This window comes from Bos indicus x Bos taurus, chromosome 26 (genome assembly GCF_003369695.1).
Source record: "Bos indicus x Bos taurus breed Angus x Brahman F1 hybrid chromosome 26, Bos_hybrid_MaternalHap_v2.0, whole genome shotgun sequence".
NCBI lineage: Eukaryota > Metazoa > Chordata > Mammalia > Artiodactyla > Bovidae > Bos > Bos indicus x Bos taurus.
This window is the reverse complement of record NC_040101.1, coordinates 1,711,620-1,728,771: the sequence shown is the minus strand read 5'-3', so window position 1 is coordinate 1,728,771 and position 17,152 is coordinate 1,711,620. Positions and strand designations below refer to the sequence as shown.

The window sequence follows — 17,152 nt, the reverse complement described above, 5'->3', positions numbered from 1 at the left end:
CCACCACCAGTGTAGGAAGGTTCCCTCTTGTCCATATGCATTGTTTATAGATTTTGACCGGTGTCAGGTGCTACCTCATTGAAGTTTTGATTTGCATTTCTCTAATAATTAGTGATGTTGAGCATCTTTTCATGTGCTTGTTGGTAATCTGTAGGTCTTCTTTAGAAAAATGTTTATTTAGATCTTCTGCCGAGTTTTGATTGGGTAATTTTTTATACTGAAGTGCATGACCTATTTGTATATTTTAGAGACTAATCCCATGTCGGTTGTTTTGTTTGCAAATATTTGCTCCCATTCTGAGAGCTATCTTTTTGCTTGATTTATGGTTTCTTTTGCTGTGCAAAAGTTCTTAAGTTTAATTAAATTCTATTTATTTAGATTTGTTTTTATTTTCATTACTCTAGGAAGTGTATCAGAAAAGATGTTGCTGTGATTTGTGTCCAAGAGTGTTCTGCCTATGTTTTAAACTAAGGCTTTTAGAGTGTCCAACCTTACATTTAAATATTTAATCAGAAAGAGAAATCAAGGGAACAATCCCACTTACCATCGCAACAAAAAGAATAAGATGCCTCGGAATAAACCTGCCTGAGGAGGCTCTGTTCTTCTTTCTCAAGATTGTTTTGGGTATGTGGAGTCTTTTGCATTTCTGTACAAATTTTTAAATTTCTTCTTTTAGTTCTGTGACAAATGCCACTGGTGATTTGACATAGACTGCACTGACCCTGATCTCCATGGGTAGGATGGCCATCTGAACAATATTGATTCTTCCAGCCAAGAGCACAGCAGACCTTTCCACCTGCTTGTGTGTCTTCAGTTTCTTTCATCAGCATCTTACAGCTTTTGGAGTACGGTCTTTCCCTCTTCTTAATTCAGTCGCTCAGTCGTGTCCGACTCTCTGTGACCCCACGGTCTGCAGCACACCAGGCCCCCCTGTATCACCAACTCCCGGAGCTTGCTCACACTCATGTCCATCGAGCTGGTGATGCCATCCAACCATCTCATCCTCTGTCGTCCCCTTCTCCTTCTGCCTTCAACCTTTCCTGGCATCAGGGTCATTTCCAATGAGTCAGCTCTTCACATCAGGTGGCCAAAGGACCAGAGCTTCACCTCCAGCATCAGTCCTTCAGTGAATAGATCATGGTGTATGGTCCTTCTACTGTATTTCTGGAGCTGGTTTGCTAGTATTTTGTTGAGGATTTTTACTCTATGTTCATCAGTGATGCTGGCCTGTAATTTGTTTGTGTGTGATATCTTCATTTGCTTTCAGCATCAGGGTAATAACGGCCCCATAGATGAGTTTGGCAATGCTCCTTCCTGTGCAAATTTTTTGGGATAGTTTCAGAAAGACAGGTGTTAGCTCTTCTCTAAGTGTTTGGTAGAATTCACTTGTGAAACCAAGTCCTAGAATTCTGTTGTTGTTCAGTCCTAAGTCATGTCCGAATATCTGCAAACCCATGAACCGCATCACGCCGGGCTTCCCTGTGCTTCACTGTTTCCTGCAGGTTCCTCACATTCATGTCCATCGAGTTGGTGATGCCATCCAACCATCTCTTCCTCTGTCATCCTCTTCTCCTCTTGCCTTCAATCTTTCCCAGCAGCAGGGTCTTTCCGATGAATCAATTCTTCACATCAAGTGGCCAAAGTATTGGACTTTCAATTTCAGCATCTGTCCTTCCAATGAACATTCAGGACTGATTTCTTTTAGGATTGACTGGTTTTATCTCCTTCTTGTCAAAGAGACTCTCGAGAGTCTTCTCCAGCACCACACTTCAAAAATATCAATTTCTTGGCCCTCAACCTTCTTTACGGTCCAACTCTCACATCCATATGCAACTACTGGAAAAACCATAGCTTTGACTAGATGGACCTCTGTTGGCAAAGTAATACCTCTGCTGTTTAATATACTGTCTAGGTTTGTCTTAGCTTTTTGTCCAAGGAGCAAGTGCCTTTAATCTCATGGCTGCAGTCACCAACCTCTGTGATTTTGCAGCCCAAGAAAATGATCTGTCACTGTTTCCACGTTTCCCCCATGTATTTGCCATGAAGTGGTGGGACCAGACGCCATGACTTTAGTTTTTTGGATGTTGACTTTTAAGCCAATGTTTCACTCTCTTCTTTTACCTTCATCAAGAGGCTCTTTAGTGAAGAGCCTCTTCACTAATCCTTTTAGGATTTGAAATAGCTGAGCTAGAATTGTAGTAATGCTTCCTCTTCACTTTCTGCCATAAGGGTGGTGTCATCTGCATATCTAAGGGTGTTGATATTTCTCCCAGTAATCTTGATTCCAGCTTGTGAGTTATCCAGCCCAGCGTTTCTCATGATGTACTCTGCATTTAAGTTAAATAAGCAGGGTGACAATATGCAACCTTGACGTACTCCTTTCCCAATTTTGAACCAGTCCATTGTTCCATGTCCAGTTCTGACTGTTGCTTCTTGACCTGCATGCAGGATTCTCAGGAGGCAGATAATGTAGTCTGGTATTCCTGTCTCTTTAAGAATTTTCCATTGTTTGCTGTGATCCATACAGTCAAAGGCTATAGCATAGTCAATTGAGCAGAAGTAGATTTTTTTTTTTCTGAAATTCCTTTGCTTTTTCTATGATCCAATGGATGTTGGCAATTTGATCTCTGCTTTCTCTGCCTCTCCTAAATCCAACTTGAACATCTGGAAGTTCTTGATTCACATACTGTTAATGTCTAGCTTGTAGGATTGTGAGCATAATTTTGCTAGCATGTGAAATGAGTGCAATTGTATGGTAATTTGAACATTCTTTGGCATTGCCTTTCTTTGGGATTGGAATGAAAACTGACCTTTTCCAGGCCTGTGGCCACTGATGAGTTTTCCAAGTTTGTTGGCATGTTGAGTGCAGCACTTTGACAGCATCAACTTTTAGGATTTGAAATAGCTGAGCTAGAATTGTAGTAATGCTTCCTAAGGCCCACTTGACTTCACACTTAAGGATGTCTGTCTCTAGGTGAGTGACCATCACTGACAGTTGAGGGGGCACAAATATTAAGACACAGAGTGGGCACAAAGTTTACCCAGGTCATTAAGACTTTCTGTACAGTTCTTCTGTGTATTTTTGCCTGCTCTTCTTAATCTCTTCAGCTTCTGTTAGGTCCATACCATTTCTGTCCTTTATTGTGCCCATCTTTGCATGAAATGTTCCCTTGCTGCTGCTGCTAAGTCACTTCAGTTGTGTCTGACCCTGTGCGACCCCATAGATGGCAGCCCACCAGGCTCCCCCGTCCCGGGGATTCTCCAGGCAAGAACACTGGAGTGGGTTGCCATTTCCTTCTCCAATGCATGAAAGTGAAAAGTGAAAGTGAAGTTGCTCAGTCATGTCCGACTCTTAGTGACCCCATGGACTGAAGCCCACCAGGCTCCTCCATCCATGGGATTTTCCAGGCAAGAGTACTGGAGTGGGGTGCCATTGCCTTCTCTGGAAATGTTCCCTTAGTACCTCCAATGTTCTTGAAGAGATCTCTAGTGTTTCCCATTCTATTGTTCTTTTTTCTATTTCCTTGCATTGTCTACTTAAGAAGCCTCCTCATCTCTCCTTGCTATTCTCCGCTCATGAGTCACCACAATAATTCTGCATTTATGATACCATGTTTTATTTTTGTCCAGTATTTTCCTTTTGCTTTTTCATATTTTCCATTACTATGATGAAATTCTCTATTTTTCATCCATGTTGCCATCCTTTTCCATTAGACTCATAAATATATGAATCATAGTTATTTCAAAGTCCCTGACTGACAGTTTCAAAATATGTCATCTTAGGATCTGATTCTACTGTTTATCTTGTCTGTTGACCATTGCTTTCATTTCCTGCTTTGTGTGTCTTGTAGGCTTTTTGTTCAAAGCCAGACGTCACGTATTTTCACAGGTGGCGCTAGTGGTAAAGAACCTGCCAGCAATGCAGCAGAGACGCGGGTTTGATCCCTGGATTGGAAAGGTCCCCGGAGGAGGGCGTGGGAACCCACTCCAGTATTCTTGCCTGGAGAATCCCATGGACAGAGGAGCCTGGCAGGCCATGGTCCATGGGGTCATGAAGAACTGGACACGACTGAGTGAATCAGCACGCAGATGTCATGAGCAGAACAGCAGAGAATGAAGTAAATAGGATCCCCCTGGAAATGGGCACTCCTGTCCTCTGCCAGGGTGTTAGTGAACAAGTGTGTCGCTGGGAGTTGACCTGCTTGAGTGTTTCTGCCACAATCGCCTGCCACGCCCACAGGCCCCTTAACAACGTCTTTTTCTTAGAGTGAGTTCTGGGGTGTCTACATCTTAATATTTGTGCCTCCTCCACTTTCAGTGATCCCCATATTCCTGCGCGACACAAAAGCCACTCTCCGTGCCCGCCCTGCTCCAGGGGCAGATGGCTGCTGCATTCACTTATATGTGAAAGGTTGGCTAAAGGGCAGGAGTCCTTGGCCGGGGTCAGTCTTGGATAACCTTGTTATCTGGCTTCCAATGCAGAGAGTTTCCTAGTGTTTCAGCTTCTTTTATTCTATTTGAGGGATTTTTAAATACTTTGTATCCTCACATTTCTCACTTCTCCTCTTCCCAATTTTACCAACATAATTTGAGGTTATGTATTGAGATTATAGTTATTTTTCTCAGCTTTAGTTTGGGGAGAAAAAACTTGTCAGAATTTTTCACTCACTTCTTAACCAAATTAACAAATATTTACATATATTCTAAATGATTGAAAAAAATTGTTGACAATTACAGATATTTTGGAACCTGTCACCACCCCATTTTTAGCTGTTGCTTTAGGTTAATTTGTCAGTTAGAGGAAACTTAAGAGAAAAAAATAAATTTTTATGATATAAAGTTTTCCAAAATTTTCATACTCTATAAAAAATTCTAAAGGGATAGCATTGTCATGATTTGAAAATTAGAGGAAACAGAGAGTTAACCTGTTTTTCCCCTAAATCTTACTGTTAATTGCTTGACAAAATAGAATGAGTAGGAACAGATTCCAAATCACCATGTAAAACTCGAATAAACAAAACCAGACAGAACATACAAGGCAGAGCAGAAGAACGAAGACAGACTAGAATGAAGTGATAACAAAAGACCACAAGAAACAGGAACATACAAGGCAGAGCAGAAGAACGAAGACAGGCTAGAATGAAGCAATAACAAAAGACCACGAGAAACAGAACATACAAGGCAGAGCAGAAGAACGAAGACAGGCTAGAATGAAGCGATAACAAAAGACCACGAGAAACAGGAACATACAAGGCAGAGCAGAAGAACGAAGACAGGCTAGAATGAAGCAATAACAAAAGACCGCGAGAAACAGGAACAATAACGTGACAGAGAGAATACAAAATCAGGAAGTCAAATATAAGTATGCTGACGTATAATATCGGAGAAGGCAATGGCACCCCACTCCAGTACTCTTGCCTGGAAAATCCCATGGACAGAGGAGCCTGGTGGGCTTCAGTCCATGGGGTCGCACAGAGTCGGACACGACCGAAGCAATTTAGCAGCAGCAGAAGTATAATATAAGTATCCACCTTTAAAAAGCAAAAGCAGAAACTGTGCCTTTAAACAACAGACCTAAACTTAAAACAATTGCAACCGATTCGAATTGCTGTAACGGCAGAAAACAGCACGATAGTTTAAAGCAACTTTCCTCCAACTAAAAAATAAATTAGAAAGGTAAGGAAAACACTGATGAGCAAAATAACCTAGAAATGTGGAATGGCAGCAACATTAATGTGAGACGAAGTAGAGCTTGAGGAGAGAACATTAGAAGAGAAGAAGGCGACCCATCAGTGGCTCGAGGATGTCTCTTCCTTGCTGACACGTACGGATAACTTCTTGTTGGGCATTTATTTCTTTGATCACAAACTTTTCCCCCTCCTAACTCCCTAAGGCTTTCCCCACCAGGGGGTCACATCTCACACTGCACCCTGATCTGAAGCTGTGTCCTGCAGGCAGCGGCTCTCCACTCATACGCTTCAGCGAGACACAGGGAGCCAGGCCCCCAGTTTGGCCACACTAACACATCTGCCGCGTTAGATTCGTGTTTAAAGGAGTTCAAATCAATATTGATGTGCCATTTGCCTTCTACCTCACACATCACCTTGTCATGACCCCACCTCTGTTTGCTGTCGTAGCTAAGCGTGAAGAAGCCTTTCATGCCATCTTCTGCCACCTGATCCAGACCCCCTTTCCGTGCGACTTCATGCCTCTGCCAGCTCCCTGTTGATTTTTCTTTTATTGCTTTGCTACACCATTCTTTTCTTCTTATTAAGCTAAACCAAGCACTGATTTATACAAAATGTTTACAAGTTCCTGTGCAGAAGCCTTTTCCCAGATCTGCCTTCCTTCTGTATGTTTTGAGTAAATGCATCTTTCTTGAAGCAGAGTAGTTTCCGGGGCTCCACCACATCTCCCATTTTCTCTCCCTCTCTCTAGTCTTCTTTGAAAGTCACAGTCAGTATTTTTTCCCCAGCAAGATATTGGTAGAATCAGGCTCTTTGATCTCAAGCCGAAGGGCAATGCGATACAGACAACTTTTAGGCAAATCTCCAGTTTCCAGCAGAGTGTCATGTCTTGTGTCTTTACTGCGCAGAAGCTGAGTTTATCATTCTCCAGCTTGATATGCTGAGTCTGAGTTGGTGTATTTCTGAATGGCTTGAAAGACTCTGAAGTCCTATTTTTAGACGTGAAGAGCAGAAACTCTTCGGAAAGGACCATTTCCATGCTGGTCCTGCTCCCATCTCCAGCTGTGATAAACCTCACATCCTCAGAAGCGATGCAAGTCCATTCCTCCCTGGGATGAAGAGGGCCCCGGTGCTGCATGGGAGAAGGGAGATGCTGGCAGCAGAGACACAGGATGAGGCCGCCCCCCAAGCGCAGAGACCTTCAGAAAGAAGGGCGTGCCTGTGCCGGCCCCGGGCAACCTCACCCTCCTGCATCAACCTCTGAGGCCTAGAGTGCTTCCCAGTGCAGTCCATTCACACCGTGATGAGGGATTATCCCTTAAAAAGCCACTAACCCATTCACTGGAGACTTTGGTTTCTAATACAGTTGGAGCATTGCATACGTTGGTACGCTGGCACACTGGCATTTATTTTTCAGTAAGGACGTGCTGCCTTCTCTTTGTCTGCTCTGCTTCCTGAGGATGGATTCACACTTGCCTGGAGAAACCACGGCTCCAGAGCTGAGGAAGGGTAGAAAACCCCGACACCCTGGAGAGGGCCCAGGACTCAGCAAGTCCTGCCCAATACTAGGATTCCTCTTGCAAGGAGAGGCCCCGCGCTGGGCCATCGCTGCCCCCACGCCACTGCTCCCCTCCCAAGGCTTCTCACCCGATGAAACGTTTGCTAGGGGTTTATGTGATGCTGCCTGCTCCACTCCTGTGCTGGCTCTCCCGCCTCTGGAGATCAAGTTCTCTGATCTCCGTGTGTTTCGGCACATCGTCACCCCGCCCCTCCTGCAGAGACCTTCCCTGATCACCTCCTGAGACTCTCTGCACATGTCTGCAGAGAGCCCCCAGGACCGCAGCACTGGGTGGTCATCTACCGACTGCACGTGCCCTGGGAGAGCGTGAGCCATGAGGACATCTTTGCAGCATCCATGCCTACGTCGCTGGCAGGAGAGGAGGCGCCTCCGATGAGTGCAGACGGGAACACGACTGACCTCCACTCTACGCTTCTCAGGGGCCAACGGGCTCTCTTCAGGTCTGCATCTAACAACAAATCACCATCTTTATTCTCAATACATCAGTTTAATATATACATAAAAATGAACTCCTTCAAAATACGCATTCAGTTTTAGAGGATTTACCCCAATTTGATCAAGTTGTGCCAATATTATATAAGACCCTGTTGTGGTACAGTTACTGCTTAACCAACCACAGACCAGAAGGTGATATCAATGGGATTCTCAGAGGTCACAACATCCCTACCCACCCCAACCTCTAACTTACTTCAACAAACCACATGCTCATTCAGAAAAAGCCACTTCTGAATGTCACAGCATTTGAGCTCATGGTACATTCTGCCATTGTCAAGACTGATCATTACACAAAGGCACTATCTTTCCAAGAAAGGAAAATGTGCTGGGCCTGCTAGCCCCGTTTAAAACAAGGCAGGTCTGACTCTCTCCTGGTTCTCCTGGAGTTCTAATAGCACTTCTTTGATGAATTTAAAGTGCATTAATAAAATATATCTATGATCCTAAAGCCATTTACTCTGAACATAATTTATAAGCAGATCAACTTAAGATATCACTTATATAATATATTCATATGTTAATTACATATGAATATACTATACATTATATGATATACCTGCCTCCTGAGAAATCTGTATGCAGGTCAAGAAGCAACAGTTAGAACCAGACATGGAACAACAGACTGGTTCCAAATTGGGAAAGGAGCATGTCAAGGCTGTATATTGTCCCCCTGCTTATCTGCAGAGCACATCATGCAAAATACTGTGATGGATGAAGCACAAGCTGAAATCAAGATTGCCTTGAGAAATGTCAATAACCTCAGATATGCAGATAACACCACCCTTATGGCAGAAAGTGAAGAAGAACTAAAGAGCCTCTTGATGAAAGTGAAAGAGGAGAGTGAAAAAGTTGGGTTAAAACCCAACATTCAGAAAACTAAGATCATGGCATCCGGTCCCATCACTCCAGGGCAAATAGATGGTAAACAGTGTAAACAGTGAGAGACTTTCTTGGCTCCAAAATCACTGCAGATGGTGACTGCAGCCATGAAATTAAAAGACGCTTGCTCCTTAGAAGAAAAGCTATGACCAACCTACACAGCATATTAAAAAGCAGAGACATTACTTTGCCAACAAAGGTCCATCTAGTCAAGGCTATGGTTTTTCCAGTGGTCATGTATGATGTGAATTGGACCATAAAGAAAGCTGAGCACTGAAGAATTGAGGCTTTTGAACTGTGGTGTTGGAGAAGACTCTTGAGAGTCCCTTGGGCTGCAAGGAGATCCAACCAATCATCAGTCCTGAATATTCACTGGAAGGACTGATGCTGAAGCTGAAACTCCAATACTTTGGCCACCTGATGTGAAGAACTGACTCATTGGAAAAGACTCTGATGCTGGGAAAGATTGAAGGCGGGAGGAGAAGGGGATGACAGAAGATGAGATGGTTGGATGTCATCACCTACACAATGGACATGAGTTTGAACAAACTCTGGGAGTTGGTGATAGACAGGGAAGCCTGGCATGCTGCAGTCCTTGGGGTCATAAAGAGTTGGACATGACTGACTGACTGAACTGAACTGATATTTATAAATGTATAAATTTATCTAATATAAAACAAAATAATAAATTTATCAATTTATATCAAGTATAAAATTTAAAACAGTAACTTTCCATAACATACCTGAAAATTTACATGTAAAATGTTTTAATGAGGCTATCTGATATTTTCTCACAAATTATAATAACATTGAAACAATAAATCTTTTAACTACCTTCCCACTTTACTTGTTCCCCTTTCTAAGTTCTCAGTCAAGCAGTCAGTAACATATAAACAATCCCCTAAATGTACTCTTTGGGGCTTCCTGGGTAGCTCAAATGGTAAAGAATCTGCCCGCAGTACAGGGGACCTAAGTTTGATCCCTGGGTCAGGAAGACCCCCTGGAGAAGGGCATGGCAACCCACTCTAGTATTCTTGCCTGGAGAATCCCATGGACAGAAATGCATTATTTGGGCTAAGGGTCATTTAACTCATGTTTTCCAGATTACTAATTTCTAAGAATTCTGAAATGTATCAAGAAATCAAAACTTCCATATATCAGTTCAGAAACTTCCATCTCAAAACAAAAGCGTTTGACTTAGTAAAATAGCTCTGATGACAGATATATTATTCCCCAAAAGATATGTAAGCCATATTACATTCTTATGGTTCATAATTCCAAAAAACAGCCCAAGAATCAAAGGAAGAGACCTGAGAAATGGAAGATGAGGTGGAGTTACTCTACAATCGACCATGTTAGTAAGAAGTGATTATTTTATTTCATCGTTTAATATAGCTTAGCCAAAAAAGTCAGGGGCTCCCAGGCAGCGCCAGTGGTAAAGAATCTGCCCGCCCACGCAGGAGACGTAGGTGTGATCCCTGCGTCAGGAAAAGCCCCTGAAGGAGGAAATGGCAACTCGCTCCGGTATTATTGCCTGGGAAACTCCATGGACAGAGGAGCCTGCTGAGCTACATGGGGTGACCGGAGTCCATGTCACCATAAGTCCATGGGGTGACAAAGAATCAGACATGACTGTATGACTGAGCACACATTACAAACGTCAGGAGGTAAAATTTACACGGATATGCTTCAAGTATGAAATATGTGCCACAAAAAGTAAGTAAAAACACCCTGTGATAGAAAAGCTATGATAATTTGCCAGAAGCTTCTTCAACTAAGTAGATATTTAGCATTCCCACAGTATGGGTTTTCTAAGAAAATTCAGGTATAATGCAAATGTCAGTATGATATTCAAGAGTGAGCCGACAGGAGGAAAGGTCACTCAAAGGTTTTGTTCGAACAATGAACTAATTTCACTATTTTTTAAACTGTATGTGCTGATTACTTTGGTGACAGCGTTGATAATGCACTGCTGCTGCTGCTGCTGCTAAGTCACATCAATCGTGTCTGACTCTGTGTGACCCCATAGACGGCAGCCTAACAGGATCCCCCGTCCCCGGGATTCTCCAGGCAAGAACACTGGAGTGGGTTGCCATTGTCTTCTCTGATAATGCACTAGGAAAGTAAAAGATCCTACTTTCAAGTCCCAAAGAGACGTCTGAAGCCCTGGATACCTGTATATTACATGCTCTCGGATCCTCTGTTGTCACCATCCAATTAGAAAGGAAATGTGACCACCTTAGTGTCAACTAAATGTATGCTCATACGACGCTTGCTCAGACCCTAGTAACTCAGTGATAGATGACGACAGGGACAGAGGCACATTGCAGTCAAGAATCACAGCTTCAGCCCGTGAGAACACACAAATGCAGTAAGGCCCCTCCACAGGCCCCTTCAGCTGCGAACTTCCAAAGATGTGGACGTGGGCGTTCACACATCCAGTCAGGTAGGTCAGCCTGTGTCGGCGTGTGCTGTCACATGCCCGCGTCCTCTGCGAGTGGCCACGCTTTTGTGGACTTTGCAGCACTGTGCTGGGTAGAGGACAGGAGCACAGTGTCTTTCTTTCAAGCCCAAGATGTCCAGAAGCAACGATAAAAGCAGTGGTGAGGCAACCGGAACGACCGTACTTTTCACGGTACTGTACTGCAAGATTAAAGATGTTTTCTTTACTTTTTCTGTTTGTTTTTTTTTAATGTATGATTTGTGTGAAAATATTACAAACCTATTACAGCACAGGGCTATATAGCCCATGGTGTTGGCTGGGTACCTAGGCTAAATTTGTTGGATTTACGAATAAATCAGCCTTATGAATGCACTCTCAGAACTGAACTTGCTCATCTGTAGGGGACTTGCTGGCATTGAGTGTTCTTTCTGACTTATTGATAAGTAGTGCCCAGAGCAAATTAGACTCATGAGGCAGAAGAAGAGGGAGGAAAACAAATACGTCTCCCAAACCAGCAATGAACTTCCCACAGGTACATGTCCTTATTGCTAAATTTTAGAGCCACACACTGAGACAATCTTGGTAGGTAGGAAATTACAAGGAAGATAATGAAATTCTGAAGTCATAAAGTATCCTGTAATGGAAGGTGTTGCAAGATAATTGTGGCATGGGTAACATTTGCTTTTGTAATATGATCATATGTTAAGGTGATTTTTAAAATCAACTTAAAAATTCATAAGATGATTTTATTCTCTTGTTACTATATAGGTTTATTATATCATCTTTCAACCGGAGATTATTTCATGGGAGTCTGTTCCAGGACAAATGTTCTCTCAGGTCACTAGACTCCAAAGATAGAACCGAATCCGTCTCCCAAGCAGCACACTTTTGTAGACCATAGCCAGTATCACCCACACCCCTCCAAATCTTATGTGTGTCTGTGTCCTGTGGACCACAGAGCTGTGAACCTTTTCCTACATAAGAAACACTTTTAAAAAGAGTTGCCTGATCAATTAGGGCCCCTCTTAAGAGCTATCCACAGAGGATTTGGTCCCATTCTAAAAACAGAGCACCAAAAACGTGATTCTGTGCAAATTGTTTTAGCCATCTCTTCACCTTAAAACAGATTCCATTCTCCAAAAATACAGTGAATAATCAAACCCAAACTCAATTTCTTTATGAAAAGGAATCCTGACCACAGAAAAGGGATTATATTTTCCTGGAAGAATTATGTCATTAAATGACAGAGATAGTTTTCATACCTAGAACTAGTCTGTAGCTAAAGCTAGCAAACAAACGCAAAACCAACCGCACGCTGTCACTGCCGTTTGGGCACCAACCTGGCAGGGGCTGAGGAGCTATCAGCACTGTGGGCAGAGGCCTGGAGGCGGGAGCTGGTCTGGACAGAGACACGGCTACTTGGTTTGTCAACAGCTGAGGCTTTTGGGGCCCATGAAACAATCTTGATTCCTCAGGATATATCCACGTTGAGTCCAGAGCCAAGGAATTATTTAAAAAGATCTGTCCAAAGAGAAAGCAAGCATAACATGGAAGACCATGAAGGCTGTACAATGCTTATCCTGTCTAACACTGAATCCTGAAGATTCTATGGGTGGGACGCTTCAGAAGCACTCTTGATGCTTGGGGTTTTGGCATCAGTCACTTTCTGGGCCTGGTCTTTGGCTATTCACTTGGTCAGTTCATTCCAGCAGCCAGTTAACAGATGAGCGAGTCGCCTCAGGAGGCGAGCAGCATGTGGGGGAACAAGCCACATACTGCTTTCCCTTGGTTTTCAAGTAAACAAAGTGTGGCCAGTATACGTGAATTCAAAAGTCAGGATAAACCATGAGAAAGATGAGCACTCAAAGTGGTAGTGGCAAGGAAAATGCTTTTCAAATGTATTTTCGAGTTATATAATGTTTAAGGCTAAATTCTGATCAATGGGTACAAATTTAAAAACCGAAAAATTCAAAAGGTAGATTCTGATTCAGAAGTAGAACTTTTCTGTTTTTCCGTGGAATCCAAATATTTTAGGCTAAAACAAAATCCCCCACCATCACCATCTACTGGTGCTTTTGAACAGGCCAGTCTTATTCTGAAAAGGTTTCTCTCTAGAGCTAATGGTGGATCTACTGCAATAAGAAACTAGAAATATACCATAGTTTTTGTCGTAGGAATACCCAACAACTTAGTAACAAGTAGCCCATCTGTCTAATCAAAGCAACTGAATTTTTACCTTACAGTTAGGGATCCTTTTGTCTATCCAGCTTTTCCCAACAGGAAGTGGAAGAGCAGATGTGCAGACATGTGGGAAAATGGGCACCAGTTCCACAGAGGAAGAGGGGGAAAGTCCAATCGATGGGGAATGACCACCAAACAGCCACTGGAACCCAAGGAAAGAGAAGGGCATGCTCATTAGCCTGTATCAGTCGACTCTACTTCCTACCAAAAGATGCTGGGGTAGCTGCTTTAAAAGGGAATTTTAAAATGCATGTATTTGGTTATGAGAAAAATTTCCTCTTTCCAGTCCCCAAACCCCACAAATATTCAAAAATTCTAAAAATTTATAAAAGTTTCTGTATCTGAATCATCACAATGCATTGACAACACCGCATCCTTTAACATTAGGAAAGAACTTCTAAAGCACAAAGCCACAAGAGCATGGTAAGAAATGAATTTCTGCCCTGAGAACAAGACAAACCACAGTGGAAAGGGGACATGCTGGGTATTCCTTTTATAGTTCTTGAATTTTCTTCATAAGCAAGCAGAGAGCTATATTTTATTATATTCTTTTCCATACAACATCTCATATTAGTTATACCCATCACCTTAAAAGCAGGGACTGGCAATATTTTCAAAATAAGAGGTTAAGATTCAAAGTTTTCCAAGGTCCACAAATGCAAATAGATTCCAAGGCAAAGAAAATGTGAGTGAGATCATCACGTAACTCAAAGTCCCGAGGCACAGAATAAGGCAGCAAACATTGAAAGGGGACAGACGGTTTAGGAGAAAGTCTCTCTAATTTACTTAACTGAATCGTTATCAGTGGAGAATAGGTTCATTGTTCAATGATATGGAATGCTTCAATATGCATTTGTTTTAAAATCATAAAACCATTTTTGAATTTCCTGTTATGTGAAAATGTTCTTCTAAGATAAATACTGTTTTTAACAGAAAATATGCAGCACACAATATTTTAAAGATTAATATTGTTTGGGAGAGGTTTTGTGTTTTAAATTTACACAAGAAAAAAAATGCAGTTTTCTATACAGGAAAAAAAAAATTGTAGTTCCTTGACATTATATACCTCTAGTGGTAGTACTGGGATATCACAACCCCTTCAAAATAGCAAAAAAAAAAAAAGAAAAAAAGAAAAAAGAAAAAAGAAAAAAAAGAAAGAAAGAAAAGGAAAAACTACCAATGCTCATTAAAATATATATATATATACAACATGAACATGACTGCATCACACGTCAAAACACCATATCCATTACCACATATGTGATGTATCATTATATCCAAAGACCAATTTAGGAAGAGTTAACCACATCTTTTAGAAAAGCTTACAATAGAATGTTAGAATTAAATTAATGATGTTGTGTATTCTGTCATCCACTCATTTGAATATGCTATGGATGATAATCAATGGAATAAAATACACATTATTCCCTGATTTAAATCCATCTGCATAGTTAGATAGCACACAATGGATCTTGCCAAAACCAGCTTGTCCTAGTCCGTTGCACCATTAATCAAAGGTACAGTCACTTTCTCTTTTTAATTCCAGGTTTGCAACGCCAAACTCCTCTAAAGTGCAATATGACAATAGCTAATCTAGTGGACTCGGGCAGGCTAGGGTGGGAGTGGAAATCACCCAGTAGCATTTCTCAGTATTAAAGCCAGGGTTTTCCTGCAGGCTTCCACTGGTTTGAATTTTCTTAAGCATTGTCCTGAGTCTATTTTCAAATGGAAAAAAAAAAAAAAAACACTAGATCAGAATCAGAAATAGCTATTGATTCCCAGCTTGGTTTTCAAGCCTGGCAGAGGCTGTAAAAGTATTAACTTCTATCCGCTAAGTCGGCCACAGTCCGCAGAGGCAGCGCTGGGCTTTCGAGGCGCCGACTTCAGCACCGCGCTTTGGACAGCGACCCCGGCAGGGGCCAAAGTTGGGGCGGGCAGTCCCGACTCTGGTTTTGAGGCGCGGGTCTCCAAACTGCCCAGCGAGAGACCAGGGAGAAAGACTTGCAAAAGCTGCCAGAGGCGGAACGGGACGTCGGAGCGTGAACTTTGTTGTCCATGCATGGCTGCCAGGCTGCGCCCTGATGGGCTGGGGGCCCGAGGACCACTGCGGGAGGAGGGAGTGCGCGCCAAGGGGCCGGGGCCGCCGGAGTGGGGGCAAGGGCGCCCAGGGGCAGGGGGACGCCGGCCACCCCGAGCCCGGGTAGGGGCCGGGGACGCGTTACCTGCCCGTTGAGCACGGGGTAGCGGTGCGCGGCGGCGGCGGCGGCGGCGGCGTGGTCTGGCGCAGAGGGCAGCGGCAGGAGCGGCAACAGGGGCTCGCCAGGAGCTTGCCAGGCGGGCAGCCCCGGGAGCAGCGGGCCGGCGGGGGGCTGCGCCGAGGCGAGCAGCACGGGCGGGGGCGCGACCCCCGCGCCCAGCCGGAGCAGCCCGGCCGAGCCGGGCACCATCCAAACCCAGGGCGGCGGCGGCGGCGGCGGGTCTGCATTCATCGGCCAGAGGAGAGGCTGCCGCCGGCGGGGCTGGTGCTGCAGCTGCCGCCGCCGCCGCTGGAGCCTGGCGCCCACCAGCATCGTACATCCCGGCGCGGGCGGCGGCGGCGGGGGCGGCGGGCGCCCGAGGTGCTGGCCGGCGGCGGCGCGGGCTCCGGAGCCAACTCACTTGGTTCCGCGGCGCGGCCGCTCGCTCCGCCCCTGCCCCGCGCGGGGAGCCCCTCCTCCCGCCCGCCGCCCTCCTCTCCGAGCGCGTTCGCCCCGCGCCGCCGCCGCCCCCAGGCCCCGGGCCGGGCTCGCAGCGTCTCCGGATCCCGGGCTCCGGCCGGCGCGCGCCCCTGAACCCCCGAGGCCGGCGGCGGGAGAGGGGGATAGGGGGCGGGGAGAGGGCGGGGGCGCGGGGCGCTGAGGGCGCGCCTGGCCGGGATCCCGCGGATCGCGCCCAGGGCTCAGATGTGGTCACCGGAGGCCTCCGGCTCTCGCGGACGGAGCGCACGCAGGGAAGGCACGCACGGCTCGGCCCGGAGCCGGGGTCCACCAGCAGCAGCGAGCGGAGGCCAAGGTGGCGGCGCTGGAGCCTGGCACGTCCCGCCGCCGGGCGGGGCTGGGGGCGCTGGCGCGGACCGCTCTCTGCCTGGTTTTATCGGGGTCAACCGCGGAGGGCCCCGAGGGGACGCTGGCTGCAGCCTCCGAAGCCGAGCGGGCACCAGTTTCCACCCGGGGCGGGTAGATGACACTCCCTCTTTGGAGAATCTGCCAAACACTTTCCTAGGCCCTCAGCGCGCCCTCCGCCCGATGGCCCCTACCCCGCGCCTCAGCACCCAGGTGCCGCTCTCCGGGCATGTCGCCTCCGGGCCTTTGCACAGGACGTCCGGTGGTCGCTGGGATTGCCCGTTGTGAGCGGGCCCTGGACTGTACTGGATCCAGAATTGTGCGGCTCCTTTCCCTACCGCACGCGGCCTCCGCAGTGCAGCCCTGCGCTGCTTGGGGCCAAGGACCACCACCCCTCCTGCGGGGACCCTCTCTCGGCCTGCACCGCGGAGCCTGGCTTGGCGCTGGTCACACGCAGTTGCCGCCAGGCGGCGCGCGCCCCTGCTGACCTCCGTCCTGCTGCAGACCCGAGTCCCGCGCGGTCTCTCCCTGGGATGCCGGCCCTGAGACCCAGCCCAGCTCTGGGCAGCTCGCACAAGATAGCTGGATGGAGACTTCCATGTGCTAATGAACTCCTTAGGGCGCCGGAGAAACCTCAGCGCAGCCACAGCGCAAGCCCAGTGCTTCTCAGGAGCATTTGGTGAAGGGCTTTCCTGCCGCCTGAAGCAGAGGGAGGTATTATGAAGTG

At 45.7% G+C, this 17,152-nt stretch overlaps 1 protein-coding gene across 1 annotated transcript in view; it reads right to left on the bottom strand.

The window, feature by feature from the left end:
- Positions 1-15,941, bottom strand: part of TCERG1L (transcription elongation regulator 1 like) — a 201,097-nt gene extending 185,156 nt beyond the window's left edge. Inside the window, exons 1-3 of the mRNA XM_027529121.1 lie at positions 15,547-15,941; positions 13,320-13,466; positions 12,424-12,604 (exon numbers count right to left, since the gene is read on the bottom strand). Coding sequence (XP_027384922.1) covers positions 12,424-12,604; positions 13,320-13,466; positions 15,547-15,894 — 676 coding nt within the window. The 5' untranslated portion in view covers positions 15,895-15,941. The remainder of the gene's footprint in view (positions 1-12,423; positions 12,605-13,319; positions 13,467-15,546) is intronic.
- Positions 15,942-17,152: the final 1,211 nt, after the last annotated feature.